The 26,780-nt window shown below is 38.4% G+C and overlaps 1 protein-coding gene and 1 long non-coding RNA gene across 12 annotated transcripts in view; both read right to left on the bottom strand.

Annotated features, from left to right (window-relative positions):
- Positions 1 to 1,750: 1,750 nt before the first annotated feature.
- Positions 1,751 to 3,992, bottom strand: LOC128408243 (uncharacterized). Its single transcript, XR_008329004.1, has 2 exons — positions 2,994 to 3,992; positions 1,751 to 1,960 (listed from the first exon to the last, which is right to left on the bottom strand). It is a non-coding gene; the product is annotated as an uncharacterized LOC128408243 (long non-coding RNA).
- Positions 3,993 to 5,802: 1,810 nt separating this feature from the next.
- The window catches only part of ATP2B2 (ATPase plasma membrane Ca2+ transporting 2), a 387,126-nt gene continuing 366,148 nt past the window's right edge, over positions 5,803 to 26,780 (bottom strand). For 4 of the 11 annotated variants that reach the window (XM_053377646.1, XM_053377647.1, XM_053377648.1 and 1 more), the window contains 2 exons: positions 26,503 to 26,685; positions 5,803 to 9,384 (listed from right to left, as the gene is read on the bottom strand). In XM_053377646.1, coding sequence (XP_053233621.1) covers positions 9,073 to 9,384; positions 26,503 to 26,685 — 495 coding nt within the window. In that variant the 3' untranslated portion in view covers positions 5,803 to 9,072. Of the gene's footprint in view, positions 9,385 to 13,113; positions 13,244 to 17,994; positions 18,167 to 23,864; positions 23,914 to 26,502; positions 26,686 to 26,780 lie in introns of all 11 variants that reach the window. The other 7 variants (XM_053377649.1, XM_053377653.1, XR_008329002.1 and 4 more) reach the window with 6 other exon arrangements.

The raw sequence follows: 26,780 nt of genomic DNA, 5'->3' as shown, positions 1-26,780 counted from the left end.
CTGCCTGTGCCATGTGCCCCTCACCCGGCCTGCCACACTCACCACATCATACCTCCTCTTGCCCAGAACCACTACAATTGGGGTCGCCCCTGCTCTCCCCAGCTCCTCTCTTCTCATCTTACATTCCCATTAAAACAAAAAACCTCAAATTTAAAAACAACCAAGTTAAAAGCAGTCTAAAACAATCTAAAACATTTTAAACAATTAGGGCAATAACAGATCCTCACAACAAACCCCCCTAAACAATACCCCAACCAAAATTATTGCCTATCAATTACAGTATCTAATCCATGTCAAGCTGCGCATCTGATTTACACCAGTTCTCTTTTTTCCCCTTTACAGGGGTTTTTAAATGTAATATTTTTATTATTACTAACACAATTATCCTCACTGTGCCACACTGTAAGCCTTCTCTTACAGCTATTCAAAATCTCAGATGAAAATTCCATGTACACAGCTGCAGAATGCATTGACAAAAGTGCAAGTAGATAAATAGGTACCGCTCCGGCGAGAAGGTAAAAGGTGTTTCCGTGCGCTGTTCTGGTTTTGCCAAAAGTGGCTTACTCATGCTGGCTTACTCATGACCCGGAAAAACTGTCTGCAGACAAACGCCAGCTCCCTCGGCCTGTAAAGCAAGATGAGCACCGCAACCCCAGAGTCGTCTGCGACTGGACATAACTGTCAGGGGTCCTTTAACTTTACCTTTTTTTAGAGAAACATAAACCAACCTCTCTGCTGAGACATTGTTTGCCTGTTTGAGCTTCTTGCCACAAATTTTCTTACAGAAGAAGGAGCTGCAATTGCACACGTCACACAACCTGAGAGTCCCCTTTCCTTTCAACTGCTCCCCACTTAATTGCTGGTTGGTGGGAGGGAACTCAGCAGGATTATGAAATTGAGCTGTGGTCAGCATCTGGCCCATACGCTGGGGGTTCCCAACTCCTGATCCAGAAGGATGATTCAATCCATCACCACTTCTTCCCTTCCTCTCTAACACCCACTGCTCTGAGTATGGAGTCTCCTATTGACACACACATACCAGAGCACCCAGTAGAAGACCTTCAGTTTTGCAAGCAGCAGGTCCCAGGCGGGTTCATCCCCCAGCAATTCCAGGCAGAGGTAGGAGAGACGGCTGGTCTGAAATCCTGGAGAGCTGCTGTCCATCACCACTGAATTAGATAGACTGCTGTTCTGACTTGATATAAGGTTGCTTCCTAAGTTCCTACACACAACCATGCTAGGAGTTGGGTTCATGCAAAAACTATGTGCCTGCAAGTTATACACTGGATTGTGTTCTACATCTAGAAATTTATTCATTGATTTACAGGAAAACATAAAGCAGCAAATTTGTCTCAAGCAGAATCCTTTACAGTAATTTCCTGTATAGCAATTCTCTTACTTCATGTGAAATAGCCACCTCTAGAAATCTGACTTGATCAAAAATGGTTTTCTATCCTACTTTAAAAACACGGTTATATTGTAAACATTTTGCAAACTTTTATACATGAGCTTAGAATATATAAAACTTGTGAGTTTAATTTTAAGAAACAAAAATAACTTTCCAGTTTTAAATATAAATTCTAAACACAATATATAAAAATCAGTGGGAATTACATCAGTGGCCCTGACCCAGAAAGCCCTTGTACACATAAGTATGGCACACACACAACTAATGGGGCATTGCAGAGGCAAACCCCCCTCCCGCAAAACAACAACAACAACCAGAAAAGGAAAAGAAACTCTGAAACCATTTTGGGTTAGAAAAAGGCACAACTTTATTTGATGAGCTTGCAACACTCAAAATCAACCAGTGCGAGAATTAGGCACATCTCATCTTGACATCTTATTGACAGACATACTCGAACAACAGTAATCCGGAGGCCGGAAGATCCAGAGAATGCAAACCAACAGTTAAACTTCTTGACATTCTTCTTCTCTGTAGGCAATTACGTGGTTAGGGCTTGGGAAAAATAGGTAAAATTATTAGTTTCCATTTGGGCTAAAACTCACAAGCTACAGTATAACACATTATTACTGAATGTACTTGAGCCCACTGAAACCAATGATCTAGACTGGCCATCACATTGTACATGTATTAGGAATACTTTCCTTAAATAAATCTTTGCCAATTGTGAGTCTAGATATTGTGGGGGAAAGAACCATCTCTGACCAGTGGTCGTATTGGCTATGGGTGAGGGGGATTGTAGTCCAACAACATCTGAAAACACAAGGTGGGGGAAGACTGTCTTAAGGGCAAAATATCAGTATTAGGATTGCTGTGATAATCTGCTAGACTTAGTAATTGGTAGCTGGATGTGCAGACTCTTGCATAAACTAGGTGAAGAGGAGCATAATATACGTGCCCCTTGGTGCAGATGTCTGTCAGCATTGCATTAATGGGACAGGAATTACAACGCACAGTCAAATGCCCATTAATTTCACAAGTACTGCAACAAGTGGTGTGTAATGAAACTCTTCAGGAACGGAGCTGGATTAGGATGTATATAGACTTGAAGAAGCAAACTAATGATTTTGAGCCTCTGTAGCTGTTACTTTCTAGGTCAACCCTTCCTCAAATTATTAATGTATTCATGCATTAAGGCAAGGCAGCAAAATATAAAAAGATAGAACTGTAACATAGCTTCCAATATTTCACATACATTTGCAGATATAAAATGCCAACATACATGGGACATGTTCTGACCATTGTAACGCATAACAGTTTGCACACTGCTTTTTGATGTGGAGGTGGGTGGAGGAAAGAGCCCTACGTGTTCAAAAATGATTTGTAAATACAGGGCTATTTGAGACACGCCACAGCATCTCCATAGATACCCAAAAGCACATGTAGGCAAAGAAAACTCCACAGAAATATACAGACTCACATCATGCATCCCTAAATTAGCACTGTTTGATCCCCCCCAAAAAAACCCTGTTACAGTGATACTATCCAAATGACCCAGTTTCAGATACATACTAGCAAGCCTAATTACCTGTGTCAAAGGCCAGTGTCCAAATCCCAAGATCCTGTACTGTATACCTGCCCAAGCTGTGACAAACTGCAAAAAACAAAGGAATAGTATAATATACTTCATCAACGTAAAACTTCTAGCCTAACAAAGGACCATCCGAACACACAAAATATAGGAAAAGAGATACTTTGCAACAACCATGCCCAATCAGTGGAGGAGAGAAGCTTACTGCAAAAGGTTGGTAAGGCAGGTAGTCCTTCCTCAAAGACAAGAATGGCTAGCAGCCTGCTTGTCCTAGAATCATGACAAATTGCACCTTCCAGGCAGTCTAAACCCCATGTCAGGATGCATTGTGTCTGCCATGCCCAAACAACTGGAGTCATCATACTGGCCAACAACTTCCTGCCATTAATCATGTGGTACAGAAACCCAAGTATGGCTCCATTAAACCAGTGTGGTCAAACACTGCCATCAGAGCCTTTTAAAAATTATTTGTGGTGTAGTTTAAATGCAATATATATTGCATTGTAGCAACTTCCCCTCAGGAGAGGGTGTAACAGGCCTAACAGCATATATTTTCCTTCTTGTGAGCATTTATGGATCTGGGCTAATTCAGAATATTAGGTGTGTTTAAACTTATATAGCTGGACTTATATAGCTGGACTGAGCACTCAAACCACATGAATTTATGGTGAAGTGCAGTGATCTACTATTGCGAATCTGAACTCAAATTGTCACTTTAACTTGTTACCAATTGCTTTTTTGAATCTGATATTTTGTATTTGGTGATTTAAATGAGATTAAGTAAATTAAATTGATTGTTTAACAAAGTATTATCAAGTACAATAAACTATAAAATTCAAAAATACATCTATGTTGCACATTTTACCAAAAAGCAGTATAAATTAAATGCAGGCACTCAAGGTTCTCATTTAAGGGAATCAAATTGTTAATTGTTAATTGATTCAATTTAATATTACTTTATGGTTCTCATAACAGTAGAAGGTAAGTTGCTACTGAAATGGGAAACATAGGGCAATGATTTAAATATACATTTTTATATGGGCATGTGGTAACTTATATGTCAAACCTTAAAATATGTTCTTCCATTGTCTCTCTAGGACAAGTTTTTATGTCCAGCTGCTTATATTCTTCATGCTTTGAGAAAAAGCAAGAAGCAGGGGACCAAGTCACTTATAACCAATGCAGAAAATAGTAATAGCTGCATTAAATTATATCCCACACTGGTTCCATCATTTCCGTCCAGCATTAACATCCCTGGCCATTGCTGCTGCTTATTAGAAACACATTAACTGTGATACCCCATTCAGAAAGCCATTAATATTTGCAAGGAATTACTTCAAAGGCATCTTCCTGACAGAGTAGTGCAACCGACCTCATACAAAACCATTGGCTTAGACTTCTTCATATAGAAGTTCAGTTGCTTTCACTCTATCAGCCCCAAAATAAGATATGGGAAAATGACAACTCATACCACAGTTTTCTTTCTTTAAATGATCCATTTTAAGTTGCCGGGTAGAAAATAGAGGGTCTCTTTGTGAGCTGCTTCTAACATTTTCACTCTGGCCAAATAGTGAAACTAAAACCTCCATACTCATGATACAGTGCCGACAAAGTGGCCCTTCAGTTCAGAGATTATTACTGTTTTTCATTGATCTCTGAAACTATCTCCATTGATAGGGCTTGCTAAAGATTAAAAAATAAAATGGAAAGGGAGGAGTCAAGGCTATGCACAAGCTCATTATCTACTTTAATGTTATTGCAGTGGGAACATGAAGGAATCAAAAAACTTTTGCAACTCTGTTTAACTTGAGCATTGATGAAGGTAGCCTCCTCTGTTTTAATGATTAGAATGCACTTACCCTCTCCTGATTCTGCCAAGAAGGCTGCAAATATGGAACTATCCATGAAGGAATAACTTGCATGCTCTCTGCAGTAATACTTGGTAAGTGGTAACCAGTTTCATCTTTCTTTTTTAATAGAAAAGAAACCTCAGATGTTTTTGTATTGTCATGTGCCTCATCATTGCTTTTTTTTTTTTTGTAAGAGGGAGGAAGAGGCAGCCTAAATAATGAAAAGTTGCAAGTGAATACAATAGCTCTCATCTTGTCATGCAGTGGCAAGAATTTTACTACTCAAAGGGGTAAGTTTACCACATTCTGCTTTCCGATAGTTTGTTTTTTAAAAAATAAGGTGAAGTAAAATTCTTGCCTTTGCATAGAAATATGATACAAAAGGTGATTATAGAAAGTGAATTTATCACACATCTAGATCTGTTGTGTGGTACTCTCCTTACTATTTGGCAGGATACTGGTGATGAAGCTAAATTGGTCAGATATGCTTACCAACTACAGATGTGGTATAGTTGTCTCTATTCACACACAAAAAATGTCAGGGAGAGGCTTATGACTTCCTAGCAAAGATCGCTTCTTCTTTAATGGGGCTAGCCTTCGACTTAGTGAACCACAACTGATCAGCAAGCAGCTCCCAAGAGAACATTGCCCTCAAATCCTTCAGTGCTCCAAAATATTTATAAGAATGTAAAGAAGAGCCTGCTGGATCCGGACTTTGTCCCATCTAGTCCCGCATCCTGCTATCACAATGGCCAACCAGTTGCCTATCAGAGACCAGTGAGCTCGACCTGAGCACAGAAGTGCTCCCTTCCAGAGGTTTCCAGCAGCTGATATTCAGAAGGATAATGCCTCCAACTGCAAAGACAGAGCATAGCTATCATTTATAAGTGTCTGGTATTAAGTGCATTGAAAAATACATGTGTTGTTTCAACTGACAGTGGAAATAAAGAAGGATGTTATATTCAGACTTTTATTGTTCATGCTGCTTTGTGAATTTATTACTTTTTTTTTTCAATTTCCACTTGTGCTCCTGCCAGGAGATAGCTATTAGACAGTAAGCAGCAAGAGTAAAACGTTATCATTTTGTTTCAAACTATAAAATAATTTACATCACATAATTTTACTGTTGTGTGTTTTTTTCCGTTTTTTTTTTGAAACCACAAACATTCCAGCATCACACTGTAGGAATAACAATAGAAAGCATAACCTTTTGCATAGTATTAAATGAACAGAGACAGTAAGTTCTTTATTTACAATTATTGTCTAGATTTAAAAAATTCATAAAAACAGATGAATAAACATATAGGAATAATAACCCCTAGTGGGATGAATTGCCAAATGTACTGCTGTATTTTTTTCCACAAATCTCATGCTTTTAGGTACAGTACGCAGAGAGCAAGCATTTTATGTATTGCAGTGAATTTCAACATATAGACCATTTTGGTTTTTTGATCCATTCTTCCCATCATAGAGAGGCCAAGCAATTAAGAAAGGGGACAAGGTGCAAAGCTTGTAGTTGAAAGGCTGTTATCAGCTCATCTGTTTTCTCCCCCCCCTCAAGTCTGTTTATCATATACATATATATATATATATATAAAGAGAGATCATGGTTTCTGTTGACAGAATCCGAAGTTTCCTATGCATCACAGTTAATATATATGTTATATTGTCTTTTTCTTTCTTTTTAAACTATATATGTACAGAATGAAATATTGGTTTCTTTTTAACAGTTTTTCAAGTCTCAAATAGTACCCTACTAGTTATTAAGAATCTGTATTACAATGCGCACACACAGAAAATGAAATGAAAATCAAAAAAGTATCTGATGAAAATCAAGCTTGAAATAAAAGGCAAATCATCAATATTAAGTTGTTAGGGGGCAAAATATTCCAGTGCCAACAATTTCGTAGTTTCTTCAGCCCAGAGCTACATGCTTTCCCCTGTAAATAGACTTTATTGTATTTCAAATATAGTATCCCAAGGAGATCATAGAACTTCAGTGTTACACAAAAGTTAGTTGCTGTTATTTACAATCCAGGGATAAACCCTGCCTAACTGTCAGTCAGTTTGATTTTAAGAATAAGCTGGTCAACTGGACTGTCATGCCAGCTTTGAGCTTTATGAAGCGGGTAACACTGTCTGTTGAGAAGAGGGTTGTGTAAGCCTGGGAAGGTTTGCTGTTCAGCCAGACGTTTGGATCAGAGTGAATTATGTAGAGCCAAAAGACATTAAAAGCTTCTTACGAAAGTCCAGAAGCTGGCAATTCAAGGTGGTTAGAACTTTACCTGGCAGAATAGTTCTGATATGCCCTCAAAACATTAGTCATCTGAAACTGTAGTTGGCCAGGAATCTCATCTTGTCTGAAGAGTTTCTGGCTTGCAATAGTTCTTCCCACTACAGTTGTTCCACCTTATTAGCCAACTTTAAAACAGCAGGCAATACAACAACATATAAAGTTTTCAAGCTAATTTAAAGGGCTTTCCCCCCAACTCTTCTGGCATAATTGATCATATTAATCAAAATGTCTTTTGCACTGTACAAGTTTATGGAAAAGATCATTTGCTGAAAAGTCTTGAAGCAAACCTTGTATTAAATACAAAAGTCATTTATGAAAAATCTGTGACCCACAAAGTGCTTTGCATTCAAGTGGTTGACATAGCAATTATATAAGCTTTTAAATTACCAGGGCTGTTACCATCTTGAAGAAAAAAGAAATCTCACCCAGAATATTGCAGTTGTTTACAATGGCTTTCAGTGTAGAAAGCACAATACAAGGGAAAAACAACATTAGTGGATTTGCTATAATATACTTTTGTGACTACAGGAAGACAAGCTTGGTTTAAAAATAATCACACAAAGCACATTTCAGTATACACTTCATAAAGTTTCATTCAGGTCTACATAGTGCAGAAAATGATATTATTTTTCTTTTTAAATGTCTAAGCAACAAACCATAGTGGTTCTCATCCAAAATGCCAACAGCCCATATTTTTCAAGAAATAAATGACTAAATTTCTAATGGAATAGAATCCAGCACACAGTATTTCAACATTAGTTTGATCTTCATACAAAGCCAAATATAACTTATTTTTGAACTGATATTCAGAAACTCCACTGAGGTTTATTATAATCTTTAAAAAAAATATGTTTAAGAAGCCATTGCAATACACTTAAATAATGAAATGGCCTCATCATTAAGTATTGCATCAAAATAAGGTCAAATAATTCATTAAAAAAGAGAGAGCAAAAAACCTGATCATTTAAATGTGTATTTAAAACAAAGGAAGCCTTTCTGTTTCATCACCCTCTATATAGGATCACAATGCTACATCCAATATATTATATTTTGGCTTCTTTTGTTATTTGCTAGCAATATCTACATTATTTAACAAAAAAAGAAAAACCTATCAGGCAAAAATCTGATCACAGTTGTAATAAAACATCCAGGGTGCCATATTACAGAAATTTTCATTGAATTGAGCGATTTGAATATTATCTCGGCAGGAAGTGCTGTCTTAATCCTACAAATAGTTAAGGATATTATCTACAGTTCTGTAAACAAATTACATTCTTTATTTTTAGGACATAAATAAGTTAAAATATAGCAATTTGAGCAGAAAAAGGCAACATGCCAACAAAGAAACTTTATATATATCTATATCTATATCTGTATATAGATATAAATATATATATGGATATATACACATATATAATTATATTATGTATATATTTATATATTTCTATATATAGTCTCATAAATGCTTATTTTAGGTTCCTCTGTCCAACTGGTGCAAATCTACTGTGCAAGTTAAGCTTTGCAACTTCAAAAAAATATTTAAATTAATCTATACAACTGAGTCCATGCCACACAAGCATTAAAAAAACCCAAAAAAACTCACAGACCAGTGAATTGGATAAATAGCCTCAAAGAAGTCCTCTGCATTTCCTGCTTAAGGAATAAAAAGAAGGGAAGGTTGGAAGTGGGTAGTACATTCATGCAGGAGGGCATTTGTATTGTTTTTGTTTGTTTTTGCAGGGGGGGAGCAAGAAGGGAATATGTAAATCAGCCATATGTAAATCCCCCAAAACCATCATGATCAGTGGTTTGTTCTGTCCCCCCTCCTCTCAAAGTGAACAGGAGTTCAAACAGCTTCTCAGCCAGCATTGTTTATACATATCTCTCTATGTATATATTTATATTAATATTTTTGCAGTGACATTTTCAGCTAAAGTGATGTCTCCAGGCTATGGATCGGGCTTCCTGGACTAGAAGAGGTAGCTGATTTACTTGTATCAGTTGTAAGGTTTATTCCACTGTCGATAGCACTATTGTTCTTGTTCAGTGAAGACGGTGGACTTGGGTTTTGCTTGAGTGCAGGGTCTTCTTCTAGTTCTGTGTCGTCAATGAGAGGGATATGGGGCTGGGAATCTTCTATCCTAAATTCAGGATGAGTCATAAAGTTGTGAATGGAGGTTCTAGATTCTGGTTTTTCTAACCCTTCATAGAGAGAGCTACGGAATGCCTTCACGACGCGGATCTGAGAGGAGGGAAAAAGATAGAAAAGATGTCAGTGGTAACTGCTTTTTCAAAACATCTCATTATGATTTACATTTTTTTGTTTTGGTGAAAAAAATGTGGCATATGGTTAGGGCAGAGCAGGCAGCTGTAGTCCATAGTCTCTGGATGCTAAATGCATAAACAAGTGGCTCAGTTTTGTGCATTTTAGGTGTCTGAATCAACTGCAATGTTAAAACCATATGAGATTAAAGCCATCAGAACTGTTCCCAGAACTGATGGGAAGCATTGGTTAAAGAAAGCAAACATCCACTCATGTGATATTTCCCTAGTAAAAGACAAGCCATGTTAATTCAAATGCAAATGTAGAACCATGCATGTTGATAGTTTGCAGTGAATAATTAAGAAAGCTTTTAATTTATTCTTTAAAAAGTTTCATTTATATAGACAAAAAAAAAACCCCAACACAAAACAAATTGTATGTCTCAAACAAGAAAGCACAAAACATAGACACAGTTGGATGGATGGATAGGTATGAGAGACAAACATAGGAGCCAAATGTAAGAACAGAGCATAGGTTTTTGAAAAAAGCAAGATCTAAATGAAGCAGCCAAAAGCACACACACACGCACGCACACACGCACACGCACACACACAAAGCCAAGCAGACAAAATACTTAGGCAAAAACATGCTATACAGGAAAAAGTCACAGTAATCACATAAACACAGCTAATTGGCACACAACAACTACACTTGGAAGCCTGGATAATGTGAACATGTAATTGTTGATACAACTTTTATTTTTTCTTCATGCATATGTGAGGTAAACACTCGAGTATAGACCCACTGTTCTAGCCATTTGTTTTTAAAATAACTTATTAATAAACAATTAAGACTAGAAAATTATATAGTGATTATTGGGTTTCATATAATTGAATTACAAAAGTCCGATTCCTTCATTTTCTGTGTCTCACTTATGAACATCATTCATAAAGTTAAGTGCATAAGGTGGTACATTTTTATGCCTCATCTGCAGTACTTGATGTCCATTTAGTTATGTCAAGATATTTTCTTGCTTTTCCATCACTAAGCCATAAGAACATGGGAAAGCCAGGTACTTAATTGAAGTAATGTTTGGATGGCCCACCAATTAATTATGCCTGCAGTGAGCTGCAGGAACAGCAGGATGCATTGCTGAGTCAGCAAAGGACAAATAGTTCTCCGTGACCAGAAACAGGAGAGCATTCTAGATTCCTTCCGCTCTTGCCAAAGCAGAGGCTTCTACTATGTTATTAGTGAGAAAAGACAGGATTTCTTGAAGGAAAGAATTAGCAAGGAAAAAACAGAATGGCAAGTATGTGAATTGTTGGGAAATGTATTATGACTATAAATGAATTCTAGAGTTGTTGAGCTTTTTATTTTTCTGCTAATTATGAGTGAGGTATTAATGCTAGTCTGAATGACGTACTAATGGCAAATGCATTGAGCAAGGGATGCTCACCTGAAAATGGGTGAAAAATTTTAAATCTCTGGGGCCTTTTAGAAATGTTTGAGTGTTTTATTTGTTTTCTGACATTTGCACCCCACCGTTCTTACATCATGAAAAAACAATCTGGCATACACAAACCACCTTAGCTTTTGCAAAGCGGTAGTCTCATGTACCTTCTGACTACAGATTACACATCCAACATGGCGCATGCTTGGTTCTGAACCACGATTTATCTACTTTTATTATTCTTTGTGCTGGAGGTCTTGTGTCTTTAAATTGCATTTTATCATTCTACACTGTAAGCTGTCAATGTCATAGAGGGGAATTATATTACTATAGTAAATAAATAATGTGTGCCAGTTATGGTCCACAACAGATGGAAATGCTCAATTGACAATACTGTGAGATCTTGCCCACCATTGTTGCTGCTGCTTCAAGAGCACCACTGAATACCCCAGGTAGGGAGGCTTCAGCAGCAGGAGGGCAGTGGAGGGGGGGGGGTTACCTTTCCCTTTTGCCTCAGGTGGCAAAATGAGATGCACAACCCCTGTGGGTAGGAGGCTGATTTCCAGCTCTGACTAGTTCACCAGCTCAGCCATTCCAGGATAGTGATAGTAAGGCAACAGTGATTCACTCTCTGGAACTTTCCCATTTAGAATCTTACATTATGGACTGTGACATGATATTCTGATATTTTATCTTTGCATGTGTCACCTACCCTGGGGGTTTGCAACAAGGAGTTGGGTATACAATTTAAAAATAAATAAAAATACAGGATTGGGCCAAGCGTATGTATATATCTTGCATATATAGTGTTTTATAACTGGAGAGCCACTGTGAGTCAGGGTAGACAATACTGAACTAACTGGAGCAGGGGTTGGTAACCTAACGCCCATGGGCCACAAGTGGCCCACGGGGGTCGTTTAAATGGACCATGAGCCGCCTCCAAACTGAGCTGCCCGCTTGGTGAGTCCCCGTGCACTGTGCTAAACCAGCACAGCGTGGCGCAGGGACTTGTTTTGTGGCTCCAGAAATCGCGACAACACACTGAAAATCGTGTCTGCGCAGACGCCGGAAATCACATCTGTGCATACACAGATGCTGGAAATTACGATCATGTGTGTTCATACCCGCTCGCAATCTGGCCCATGGAGGGAATCTCTGCTGGTGTGAACCGGCCCAGGCAAGGTAAACCTTGCCGACCCCTGAACTAGAGCAATCGCATGACTTTGTTATAAGACAATTTCCTATGTAGCCATTTACCAAAGCAGTCTTTCTCCTCAGAAGTAATATGCACTGTCTAAATATGCACTGTGATCAACAATCTCTTCAAGTAGAAGAGGCATCAGCATGAACCTAGCCTGTTTCTGAATAATTTGGGATTCTGACCTGAGAACTTTTAAAAGAAGGACACATTAAAAAAAATATTTTATGTGCTAGTGCCATACTTCTAAACTCCTTTGTGAGCTGGGTGGGGAGGTTTAGTGAATCTGCAGGAGTCCTTCTAAGGAAGGGTAACTCATAAAATTCTGTTGCATGCTGTTGATCATTGGCCATGCTGGCTGGGGCTTATGGTAGTTGGAAACTAACAATATCTGGAGGGTCACTTTATAATTAGGGTCTCCTGAAGTTATATTAAAAGGAAGAAAATGCTATATAGTTTAATTAGATCACTAAACTAAGAGTTGTGAGGATTAAAGGTGTAGCCTTTTGGGCTATTTCCTTATATAGGCAGGTTTTAATGACCCTCATATAAGATTGTATGCGTGCTTGCTTTCCATGTACATGTGGGGACATACCAGAAATAGATATCAACTACATGGCGATCATGTAATGGACAGTGTTCATGAAACGGACAATGTCAAGAGATGATAAACAATGATGTACAGCTCTCTTTTCTCACAGGAATGGAGACAACAGGAAAAAATGGACTGCTCTTAACACGGGATTACGGGTGGGGTTAAGGACAACACTTCAGGACATTTTGACATGGCTTTTAAGTTTCCACTTCTTTCTTCTCTGCTGCTGTAATAAAAGGTGCTTCAATTTTGCCCCACACTGAAAGTGAGACATAGATATTTGCATCCAGCAAAGAAAAGATAAATACAATTTTTAGATACTGCAGATTTTTACCTCCACTGAAGAACAAAACACCACCCTGATAGAATATCACTCCTAAGTACAATACCATTTAAATATGCAGGACCAGTTTTCAGATGTACTACAGTAGGTAGCATATGAGCTTATACTCGAATGTTTACCTGGCTTCATATAAGCCAAGTATCTTGAGTTTGGTTCACATTCATTGTCAGGCTCAAGGTTAAAGACTCACAACCTCTTTTTATTTCACTCTCTCCTGCTGAACCCTTTTGTCCAGTGATCTCTAGCCCTCTGGGAAAACAAACACATTTAATATTCAGAAAGTAAAGAGTTGGGCACTACAAAAGCAAATATTGCAATTTTATTGAAAGGACAGTAAGGCGGTTAGTTTATAAATGTAAACATGAAGTCCGTTTTGCCAAGAGATGCCAACTCTTAGGTTTAACTGCTTCTATTTTTAGTTAAGGATGTGGTTGTGCAAAGGCAAGTCTTATGTTGACTTAACTGTAGTCAGACTTCCCTTCATTTTGAAATACGTTCAGAGCACTGAAAATATTCAGGGCCATTTCACCCTCAATGGCACATCAGCAAGAGGACTTTGAGAGTACAGTAATGTACATGGGGTGTTTTCATGAACTGGCATCACTGTGCAGGTGCTGTGCTTAAAGCTATAGCAACATTTTCAAGCCAATACACCACAGCAATGGCATGAGCATTATATGGAAGTAGTAGTTCAGACAAGTGCCATTTGTATAGAAAAATAATCCTTCTACTCTCAACATATTTCAAAAAGAATGAAAAAACAATGCAGAATACATAAGCATTGTTTGCTAGCAACTTCATGGGAAACAATGAATTGTACATTACTTAGTTATCGGATGGGGTCCATTCACAGACTCACTAACCCAGTGCTTTTTTTTTTTTTTACATGCAGTGGGGATCCTAAGATGTTGCACACTCACACCCACAGAATGTGGCATTGCAAGGACCCCTGGACAGTTAAGTCTAGTCAAAATCAGCTATGGGGTGTGGCGCTCAACTCCGCTTTCAGGCTAAGGGAGCTGGCGTTTATCCGCAGACAGCTTTCCGGGTCATGTGGCCAGCATGTCTAAACCGCTTCTGGCATAATGGGACACTGTGACAGAAGCCAGAACACACGGTTTGTGTAAATGTACATCAATAGCATCTATGCTCAATTCTTAAACCCCTTTCCTCCCTCCTAAAAGAAAAAAAGTGGGGAAGGAAAATGATACTGGGATGAGAGATACAAATTGTAGAAGGTCTGTGGGTCAGTGTCCCATAATGTTATCGTCTTCTTTTTAATGCTAGAAGACCTAACAAGAGAAATAAAAGCTCTCTCCTTTTTCTCCATGGCTGAAGATTGTTTTTAAAACAAAAATAAAAAATAAAAAACCCTGCATCTTAGCTAATGGAGTTCAAAATTAGCAGTATATTTGAAGCTTATTCAACCCCAAAAAGCAACATCATTGCAATGTTCAGTTTATAGTATCACACATCGGTATGGCTTTGCACAACCAACAACCTAACCAAAATATTTTACAGGAATGTGACTCCAAATCTAATTTTGAAAATGTAGCATTATAATATATATAGTGATACCTCTTAGCTAAAATTTTAAAACTAAAGCAGCAGCATGTTATCTTTTAATAAGTTAGAACAGAAGGATAAAGGAGATTAAATGACAGGTGGAAGAAAAATGTGCAATTTTTACATGCTCTGAGGCTGCAAGTAGAGTTAGCTTCCAATGCCAGCTACAGCAGGAGTATCAATTGCAATGGCATTAGCATGGAAGGATGGCATATGCAGTTCTTTGGGTTTCATACCCTATATACTGGTTCCTGCCTGCTTTTTAAAGTTACTGGAACATATGACCAGCTAGTTGCATAGAAAGGTTTGCTGATATTCAACTACAGCAGCCCACTTGCATGACAGACTTCTAGTCACACAAACGGGACTTATCCTTTCTCTCTTTCTTGCCAGAGAGTTGCAGACCCCACCTCCCCAGAGAAGAATGGGGCTGGGGCTGCAGAAAAGCAGAGAAAGGAAAAGTGAAGCTGCACGTGGTGGTGTGAATTTGGGTCTTGCCCAATATTTTTTAGTGCAATCTGGTTTAAAAAAAGTCAAAGGCTCTAACATGCATGCATAACTATTTCATTTTTGCCTCAAAACTCTTTATAAATATTTAAGTGGTTTAAACAGCCTTTTAAAAATGTAGTTAAATGCAATTGCAGAAAAATAGTAACCATGGGATAACAACTTTCATGTGACTATGCATGCAAATTTTATACTTGTTCAGCTACCACAGATAATGGTACAAAGCAATAGCTGGCAAGGGAAGCAATCCTATTGTAACTCGAGTAGTTTTGTTAAAGGAACATATTTACCAAATTAATATTATCAGTGGTTGCCCACTTGTGGAAACTCTCCCAGAGAGGCACACCTTGTATAGGAAAGTCTTTTAATGCGCAATGTTTTCTTATGCTTTTATATATGTTGGAAGTCACCCAGAATGACTGGGGCAACCCAGTCAGATAGGCGGGGTACAAATGATAAAATTATTATTATCTTTCTATATATTTTAGGTACCAGGCAAATACTTTTCTCTTTACCTCTTCTTTTGGCTTAATTTGAAATGTGGCATTGTGGCTTCCTTTAGTGGGGCGAGAACTGTAAGTTCTGCCTGTGTAGCTGTGTTTTTAGATTTTTAATTGCTTTTAATGTATGTTGCTGAAAGTCTCTGACAGGATAAAGGTAGGTCATAAATATATAATAAAATAATAATAACAGATTTAAATAAAATAATAATAATAATAATGCTGTAATGGGTTTGAAGTGTTTAAATTGTGTTTATGTGTAAAGCCTGTATCAGACCTTGAAAATGTGATCAAGATCCATGTGTATTGGATTGTGTGTGTGAACCCACTTCTGACACCAGTGTTACATGCCACCCCAATCTCTGCTGAGCGGTAGCAAGATTCCAGGGCCCCCTGGGGGGTGACTCAGGACCGTGTTTCCGTTGGGAGTTCAGACACAGTAGAGGCTGTTGTGTTTTAAGATATATGGTTTATTTTACACATATATACAACATTTAGCCTTCAATGGAGGGGTGCACAGCAGCAGCACTTCAAAATGCCACCTTAGCCTTACGGCAGAATCACCAGCCTCCTTTTTGATCTGTAGGCTATCTTGGTCTCCAGGGCACATGCAAGCATAGTTCCTTGTCTGCTTCCTTGTACTATCTTTTTAATGGTTTATGTTTTATTGTGTTTTTAATATTTTGTTGGGAGCCGCCCAGAGTGACTGGGGCAACCCAGTCAGATGGGCAGAATATAAATAATGAAATTATTATTATTATTATTATTATTATTATTATTATTATTATTATTATTATTATTTCTACTAATTTATTTGCCACCTTACTCATTCACATTCTAATGGCTAGAACTTTGATGCGCTGAAGTACTAATGGTTAATTCTCCCAGGCTCACCTAACAAAGGAGTTTGTTTGACTTCATCAACACTAGTTGATTGACTAGGATTAAAGGCTGGTATACACTTAGGATGTTTACCTAGGTTAATTAACTCTTCCAATGCTAATTGCTGGTACTCAGAAATAGGTCCACACACACATCTTTCAATACACATGAATCTTGATTACATTCTCAAGGTCTGATAGAAAGTCTTTACACATAAAAACTAATTAAACCCCTCAAACCCCTCACATTACTCGGTTATAATACACACTGAGACTGTCTTATAACACATCCCAGTTATAACAAACAAGTTCTAATTAAATCCTAATATTTACTAAACCTAAACATTTAGCATCTATTATGTTACTCTTCATTGATGGAATACATTTAGGGATGGTGCACACATAGGAAATTCTTTACATCTTAATTTGGTTGTTGATTGTTTATACTTTTTTTTTTTACAGGGTATAACGTTTGCTATTTATTTGAATAGGATTGTATCCAAAGATGGAAGCCTCTTTGATGTAACAATAGCTTTCATCCTCAGAAAGGAGAATTAAGTGTTCACCCTCCTCCCTGAAGTTCCCATCACCCATAAAAATTTTCCCAGGGAGTTTGGGGAACTTTGGAACAGTGTCGTCGTTTGAGGGGGCGTGTTGCAGGGCCGGGTGGCAAAAATAGTCTCCTTCCCTGTTCCACTGATAAGAAGAAGAAGAAGAAGAAGAGTTTGGATTTGATATCCCGCCTTTCACTCCCTTTAAGGAGTCTCAAAGCGGCTAACAATCTCCTTTCCCTTCCTCCCCCACAACAAACACTCTGTGAGGTGAGTGGGGCTGAGAGACTTCAGAGAAGTGTGACTGGCCCAAGGTCACCCAGCAGCTGCATGTGGAGGAGCGGAGACGCGAACCCGGTTCCCCAGATTACGTGACTACCGCTCTTAACCACTACACCACACTGGCTCTCACTGGACCTCCACTGGACCAAAGAGTCTTCCGTCAGTGGAGGCACAACACTGGATACAACCGGAAGTATACTAGGCATTCAGTAGTGAACTGCATAGATAAAAGTATTAAAGAAATGGGCGTGATAATAGATTTAATAGAACAATTTACTATCTCAGAGCATGTGTGAGAAGAATCCTGCTTTATGTGTTTTCAAATGTTGTCCTACTACATAAAATCTAGTCCAATATTTTATAAAGCGAAGCAGCCTTGGAAAGATGAGGCAACAGGAGATGTAGTTTACAATCTAAGAAGAAATGTGAACATGTGAACTGTTCAGAGGAGATTTATCATATAGAGATATTTTCATAAAAGAAGAAATTGGTATTCATTCCATAGGAGGTAGCTTTATAGAGGCACACCCTATTTCTGAAAATGGAGACCTGTAAGGAAGAGTGCCACTGTGGTATGCCAATATTTCAACTATATGACTTATTCTGGAATATAAGAGGTGGGAAAGGGACATAATCTTGAATGGCCCAGTCTTGAATGACTGCTAGATAAGTTGGCATCTCTGTAATCAGATGCATTAAGAATACACACTCACGCCCAGCCGCCGCAGCAGTTGTGCTGGTAGGAGAGGAAAGAGCATTGGATAACGAAACGTGGCTAGGGCTAGAAATATTGGTTACATCCTGGTTCTGGCTTGTGACGGAGGATTGTCTCCTGAGAGCCCCCTGAAAGGAAGTGCCACTCTTGAAAGTATTGACTACTTCGATCTGTAATGGAGGAAAGAATGAGACAAGTTGCTTGACGAACGGACAGAGCTTTGCAACCCACAGGAACAATATTTTCTAGTCAAGTTCAGCTGCTCATACAAATAGTGCTTCTATTTTCAAGGTCAGAATAAAATAAGCCCCTTTTAAAATTTAGAATAGACAGGCAGGTTCTGTACAGAACAACGTTAGGCAACACAACTGACAGTTTGCCAACTCATTTCAAGGAAGTTAGAAGAAAAACTGTTATGTATACATTTGTGTTACTATTGAGCTTTAATAATAAATTAATTTCTGACGTTACTATGGAGTTCATCTGCAGATAGTCATTACCCTTGTATCTACCAGTATTACCATGTAGATTTTCTTCAAAAAGTAGGACAGGGAAGAAATTCAGACACATCCAATCTCATTTAAAAAATAAATTCTACCTATGCATGTCTATTCAGAGAAAAGCACCATTCAGTTCAATTGAGCTTAGTCCCTGATAAGTGTGTATAGGATTGTAGCCTGAAATAATAGTACTGAATAATAAATGCCATATGAACCACTTTTCTGACCATTTTGGATTCATAATAGTCAAAAGGTAAACCTAGGACTTCATATGTACTTGAACCACATTAAAATTACCTCATTCTTTTTTCATCATTCACCAACAATGATTCTGATTATGAAAGTTGCACAGTGAAATAGCTTTCCATTTACAAATAATTTACTAATTCATTGTATTGGGTACACATGTACATTTTGGAGCCAAGTAGAAGATTCAAATTGCATCCACCCAGGTTGAAAATATCATTTTTTACCCAGGATCTTTCTTCTGAGGCACCTGCCACACAGGACCTAATGGCAGGGCAGAGTATGAACCAGGAAGTCTCTTGTTTTCATATCACCTCTGCCCTGAACACACTGGGTACTTTACTCAAGCCATTCCTTCTCAGCCTCGATTGCTCCATGGAGGATAACACTGACTTACCTGAAAGGCCTGTTGTAAAGATTACAACCAGATAAATAACACATTAAGCACTTTGAACATTTGAAAGTGCTATACAAATGTTAGGTGGTATTATACTGCTACACATTATGTTGCTAGGAAAACAAATATGGATATTAGATGTATTAGATATGAAAGCAAAGCTCGACAGGCTAAGTTAGGCTTCAAGAGTTCATAATGCAAACCTTGCCAAAAAAAGTAATAATCCTTGACATACTCTTCTGTTTAAATTAAAATACTTAGGGATGCTATCACACAATTATATTGAAGAGGCGGCAGGGGGCGGAGAGGAAATCCACTCCTTGCAGAAGACCCCTGGGTCAAGAAACAGGCTCCTCACCACAAGCAATTTTTGCCCCACAACCTTTAAACAGGCTATGCAGGGGATCTGCTGACTACTGAAAATGATCCTCTTACTCCAAGCCCACCCCACAATAGCTTTTTCCTCCTGGGAGGCCAGTTTAACCTCAACATCTTCTCACAGTCTGGAGAGAGCTGTCCTGGCTGTATGAAGCGGTCATTTGGCAGCCAGAGATCTGGGATTCTAAGACCCATCCAAATTCAGAATGTACTGAAAACAAGCAGAATCATTTCCTGATTTTAGGGGAAATGGCTTAGCTTATTTCTGAATCATTACAACACAAGCCATGGGTAGGTCACCCACCTCTAGATGATAAATTTCTTCTCATAAATATTCTGTCACAAACATTTTGGCAAATATACAATTACACACACACACTTGTGATTGCCGTTAAGGGTTGTGGTAGTGAAGTGGAGATTCCACTCTGCCTACTGCAAAAACATCTGTAATATAACGGAAAGCACAATACTGGTGTTTTTAGACTAGGTGTTACATCAGAACACCTTAGGATGAATATGTTTACATACGTCTCAGTAAGACACAAATGGATCACAAAATACTGATCAAGGTATCACAAAGATACCTAGTATTAGTACAAATGTCACATTTGATGGGGCTGAAACATCTTTCTTTTGCACACCTGCTCAAAGCTATGTTTCTTCATCTTTGGGCTCATAGGAAATGTTAGGCTCATGGGATCAGGGCAAACAGAGCCTTGCTTTCAGAAGACTGTGCAGAGCTGTCTTTGCTCTAATCCTCTTCATGAACATTCAAGGTATGATGTTCACCTATGTGAGCACCTTACTTGGGACATTTGTGATCGTCACTAAGAAGCAGTTAGGGAGATCCACATGTAGCAGAATGCATCTTTGTGTGCATTACTTGCTGGAACAAAAACCACATTCGTTTAATGTGCATTAAAATGCACATAAGAACACCAAAGCTATCTACTAAAACTGGATTCCTCCTCATCCACATTCTGGAGTAACATAAATAAGTTTTAAAGCACAAGTAGAGTGGGGATGGAATTTATGTACTGTGTCTGGACACGGATATATCCTTTAAGGCATGCCCAGTACAAACTTCTATTCTTTCAACAGTAAATATCCATTCCCACGCCACAAACCTACTGCTTTATCCTAATCTTCTTTAAAATCTCCCTTCCATTTCAAAAGAACTTTGCCATTCAGCATTTAAGTTTCTGTTCAAGAAACATAAGTCAAAGCTCCTTTGGACATGTAGCTATGTGAATTCATCCCAATATTTACTTATTAATAGGGCAGGTTGTCACATGGATCTGGCACATGGTTCTGGAGAAGCCATGCTGTATTTCATTTGGTAGACCATCATGCACTGTTATATCCTATGCATAACAATTCTATCTGGTCAAGGAAGGGACAACTGAAAGTGAATGAACCACAAATCCAAAGCCTTGATGGAGTCACACCAGCAAGCATACAGCACTGCTTAAAATTTTATAAATTGCATGTTTTGAGTCTTTGAAAGTCACTTTGAGACCCAGATCAGGTGAAAAGTGGAGTATGTATATTTAAAATAAGTAAATAATGAAAAATTGGAGGATTCCCTGCAATATGCCTCGTCTTCCCTGACACTTTGAATCCTGAAATGGTCTTCTCTTGGACACCAGGAACCCTGAGAAATGTAGCTAGTAATCTACAATGGCTTAGTCTTTAATACAGATGCCTGGTGTCCTGAACTAATGCCATTAGCGTGGAGCTACATTGTTAATTGACCTATTGATTGATAAGATTTAGGCTTACTTTTTGATGTGTTATCTTGGAGTGATAGTGTATCTTTTATTATGTGCTATAGTTTCTTCGTACCATTATGGTATTTAGACTGTTTTCTGTGAACTGCTTTGAGTACAAATGTATTTTTGGAAAATGCAGTACAAACTTACTATAGCTTTGGACCCAGATTCTTCACTACCTAACAGGCCACAGTGTCTCTTTGGCAAATTTGCCAAAGGCTCATAAATTGCTGAACAGCATTCAATAAGAATCTATTTTGACTACAATAAATTGCATTCTTAATATTAAGGGGTACTTACTTACTTGACTAAATTAATCCTTTTAAGTAGAATTGAATACAAATTCTGGCTTGAAATATTCTAATGCAATCTGAAGCACTATCCAACAGGGACAATTCAACAAGCTTTCTAGAGCCCCTGTTAAGAGACTATCATCTATGTGCCATTGTGAAAATCCAGTCAATCAATTTTACACGCTCTTCAATCATATTATAAAAGAGGTCTGTACTAAGACAGAAAACCAATAAAAACCAATTTCAAGTAAATATGGAAAGATCAGTATTTACTGTCCATAACAGCACTAAGATTTCACAGATGTATTTGTACCTAAACATCCCAACTTGCTGAATAATTAGTGGAAAACATCTGTTAGAAAGCCTAACAATGGGTATTCTGAAGGCAGAGCAAGTTTAAATTTTCCTTCTGTGTGAAAGCAGTAGAGATAATATAAAAAGGGATCACCTGTTCTGTGCTGAAGTAGAAAGAACTGAAGTCAAACTAGGAAACATTTTAAAGGAAACTGGATATTATATTCATTTATATTATAGTAGTAACCTGGATGAGTAGAATTTTGCTAAAAACCCTTGTACCTCTTCAAAAGAGAAGACTTAATTTTCCCCTCCCCTTCAGCTATTGCACTAAATTCTTCAAATGCCATTCAAGACTACTTTGGTGATAAAAGTTGCAGTTTATTACTCTAACATGGCAACTTGATAAATCAATCTTGCCAAATAGACAAGAAAATTGAGTAATCTGAAGTTTTTCCCCTCCTGTCTCCTAGTTTGTGCCTTAAAATTACTAATTTGTTCCATATGTAGATACAGAAAAAGCTGGCAGAAAAGGCTGATTCTGATGCAACATGGAACTATGGTTCCTCACTATATGAGCCTTGGGTTTGTGTGCTCCTCCTTTACTTCTTTTGTGTGCCAGAGGCAAAGACTGAGAGCCTCCACTTTTACTTTTAAACTAAAAGCAGTTCTATCCAAATTTGAGCAGCTATGGTTTGTAAGGACAATCCAGAATCAAACCTTGTCTTGTTCTCACTAGCCATCATTTAAACAAATCAGTTTTCTAAGCCTGATATGAAGAGGGGAAAGCACACAACCAGAGGCACTCAAGTAAAGTGTTATTTCACATTGCAGGAAAACATGGTTTCTCACTACATCTGAACCCAGATCTAATCTCTTAGCTAACAATATTGTTATTCAAACTGGAATATAACAGAGGCTGCTGTTTACAAAGTTTAAACAGATGAACAAATAAAATCCAAGCGCAAGATCTGTCACAGACTTTAGCTTTAACCCACATCTCCTGTTTTTGTCTCCTCCTATTCAAAGTGTGTGTGTGTGTGTGCGCGTGTGTGTGCGTGCATGAGAGAGGGAGAATTTCCTGGGAATGTGTTGAGATAAGGTGGTGGTGTTGTCATTTCAATTCCTATAATGCAAGATGGGGGGGGGGAAGGGTCTGAATATTGAGGTGCAGGACTCCTTTATTGTCTCTCCTGTAAGGGCACACAGAAGAGGGAGAGAACAGAGACTCCACCTTGATGTAAACCAGAGGGTTGGGGGTTTACTTCTTCAAGTTCCATCTTCCCCCATAGAGGGGGGGGGACGGTTGGGGGAATAAGTGGCCAGTTGATACACACTAGATGCACATACTGAGTGAAAAAATCAAAGAATTGGAAAAGGTGCTCCAATCACCCTCCCCATATTTCCAGAAGTGTATAATGCATTGGAGGATTTCTATCATTCTGCCATTCACGAGGAAGCTTATCAACCTAATCTTCACAGAAATCCTTTGTTTGATTATTTCCTGTAAAATGCAGCAGAAGTGTACTAATTCATTTGGGTGTTCTGCTTATCTGAACTGGGGCATCCGGATGCACCATCCTGACAGTAACTGCCCAGCAGTAATTCTTTTACTAATCTGAACTTCCCAAACATCATGGGTACTCTCCAGTGGATATATTGGAGCCGCTTGCAAAACTCTTTCTGAATTAATGGCTTGTTGATGTCAAATGAGCACATGATGGAGGCATGGAGCGAGGCAGTCACAGACTCCAACTGGCAGGGAACGTACCAGCAAAGCCTTTCACAACACATCTACTTCTAAGCAGAAAGGAAAGTGAACAGTGTTGGTTAGCAAGAAAACATCATTATTGTTTATTTTGGTTTAAACAGTAAACAACAAGAATTTTCCATGGATCATGAAGATAAAAGTATATAGAACTAAAGGATATTTCTCAATCTACAAGAGGAACTAAGAGCAGTATTTGCTCTTTGTTGTTTACACTCACCACAACCAGAAAGACATCCTGACAGAAATGTCAACAGACAATACTCCTCCTACAGCCATCAGGAAGAAAATAATTCACATTTAGAGGATTACTTAGGGCTGATAATAGCCCCCCACTTGGGCATATAATAATTTTTTTTCTCTCTCAGAGAGTAATCCCAAATCACTACTCTAACCCAAGTGAGCAGATCTTCATTTAATTATTTACACAGTGAAAATTGTAAATTTATCCAGCTCTATGGTCTACTCCCATTCACCCAATCCCACCACTTCCTTTTCCATTCTTTTTTATTTCTTTACAAAACTTTACAAAAATCAAAAGGGATAATAGAAATTTTCTCTTGCACTAAAAACATTCACAGCCCCCCTAAAAATACATCATCTTCTGCTTTAGAAAATTAACTAGCATTTGCTTGAATAGAACCACATTGCTTTAAAAATCTGATTGTAAAAATAAACCTTCCAAGATGGATTAATTTTACCCCCGAAGTGCCTTGACCTTACAAAGCAGTATTTTCATTTTCTTCTACTCCATTGCATTATAGGGAGCACATCTTTTCAAAGCTTTGACTAAAATAGTCCTTCCAGAAACTGACTATTTTTAGTACTACCTTCACACTTTACTGCAGTGACAAACACCCCTATTCAGAGAGCAGAAAAAAGAAACCCACATGATTTAAACATTTTTTAGTAAACAAATTTTGTTGCAAATTTTAATATATCTGATTCCATCTTTTTCTTCTACAGACTTGGATATATTTATCATGCATAGCTTTTTCCTCATATTATAGTAAAACAATTAATTTTTTTTTACAAGCAGAAAAAGGAAGAATCCTGGTGCCATTCCCAACTTCTCTAATTAAAATAAATGCAGTAATACAACATATGGAAAAACTTTTTTTAGCTTCTAGCTCTCAAGGTTTTGCTGACAAGATAAAGAACAAGGTTAACCCTATTTCAAGTTTATCACAGACGTGTGTGTGTGTGTGTGTGTAAGGTAAAGGGACCCCAGACCATTAGGTCCCATCGTGGCCGACCCTGGGGTTGCGGTGCTCATCTTGCTTTATTGGCCGAGGAAGCCAGCATACAGCTTCCGGGTCATGTGGCCAGCATGACTAAGCCACTTCTGGTGAACCAGAGCAGTGCAAGGAAACGCCGTTTACCTTCCTGCTGGAGCGGTACCTATTTATCTACTTGCACTTTGACGTGCTTTCGAACTGCTAGGTTGGCAGGAGCTGGGACCGAGCAATGGGAGCTCACCCCATCATGGGGATTCGAACCGCCAACCTTCTAATCGGCAAGCCCTAGGCTCTGTGGTTTAGACCACAGCGCCACCCGCGTCCCCTATATATATATGTATATATATTCAAATATCAATTTCTGATGGTGCAAAACAAAGGATTCATTAGCTTCAAAAAGACTCATGCAAAACTCCTGGGAAACAGTACAAGATTATCCTTTTTTTTATGAATGAATAGAGTAACAGAAATAGTGCAACACAGAAATGTTTGATGTACCACAGTAGCTTCCAGCTGTAATGCAAAGTTACAGAGCTAAGTATGCTGTTTATATTGCAAGCTTGCATATATTTCTTTCAGATTTTGCTAGTTTACTTGTATATGACTTGTAGTTTAAGGAAACGTTCTTTCTGTGCTTTATACTTTCTATTCTCTTTCCAAGCCCAGCAACACTGGTGAAGGGGGACTGCTGCCCACACCTGAAGAGTGTAGGGGCCACTAGGACAACACCAAATGAGCTGTAATCCCCCTATCGCCTGAAGGCTGGCCAACATAATCACTACAATGGAATATTTAACTCACTTGAGAACAGAGCTCTTCTATAAAACTTTAGGCATTTTATTTCCAGAGGCAGCAAGAAGAATGCACTAACTCTGGTTCAGTAAGTTAATCAGTTAAACATTTCTTGTCTGCGCTAAGGCTTTAAAATTAATTTGTGGGTCAATCAGAATTAATTTTATAACTAATCAATTGTTTTTGAATAATTTACCATCCATTGTGGGAAGGCAGAATCCAAATTATCAATTAATAAATGGAGAAATTGACTTGGAATAGGTGAATAATTGATTGGGGGGGATGTTTACAGGGGAGCAATGGTCACACCACAACAGACAGAAGAGGACTAACAGCCAAAACCACAGAGGGAAAATAAACTACAAAAGCTTTGAATACACCCACAGAAACACTAGAACAAACACAGGGATAGAGGCATACCATTCACACACTCATCCAACACTCAAGACTCACATTTCTAAATAATTAAACCAGGCCAGAAAAGCACAAGCAAGTTATAGGTCTGCGCCAGGCAAGGCAGGAAAAGGGAGTGATGTTTTCCTGCCTCCAAGCAACAGGGTTGCAGCCCACTTGATGTTGTCCTACTCAATAATACACAGAAGCTTTGATTCACCTGTGGAGGTCCACATCTCAGCACTGTGAAATCCTCCAAATATTCAGTGGTTTGAATATGCAAAGCATTCCCTGTCACAGAAATACAACAACAGTTCCTGCTCATATCAGAGCTACATAGAGCTTTGCAATATGGACTAAGGGTATATAATTATTTTGTCTAAATGTAAAGCAGCTTTGGGGAGAATATATCCCCAACCTTGTAGCACAACATACCTGGGTCTGGATTCTATTGAGCCCTCGGAACCAGAGGATTTGCCCACGCCGAAGTTCTCTTTCTGCGTGGTCAATTTCTTCTACATCTTCATTCATCTCCTCTTCGGGCGCCTCTTCTTTTAATGTAAGACCTCCTGCCTCCTTTAAAAATTTTAGCCTACTCGTTGGGATAGTTGCAATGACCTGAAAGTAAGTTTTAGAATTATGCCATTGAGCACCATTTGTAGAGAGTATGTGAAACTCGTGTCTGTATTAGACAAACTACAAGTTTAATCAAG

This window comes from Podarcis raffonei, chromosome 2, assembly GCF_027172205.1.
Source record: "Podarcis raffonei isolate rPodRaf1 chromosome 2, rPodRaf1.pri, whole genome shotgun sequence".
Lineage (NCBI taxonomy): Eukaryota > Metazoa > Chordata > Lepidosauria > Squamata > Lacertidae > Podarcis > Podarcis raffonei.
The sequence above is the reverse complement of the archived record's forward strand: the minus strand, read 5'-3'. Positions and strand labels throughout refer to the sequence as shown.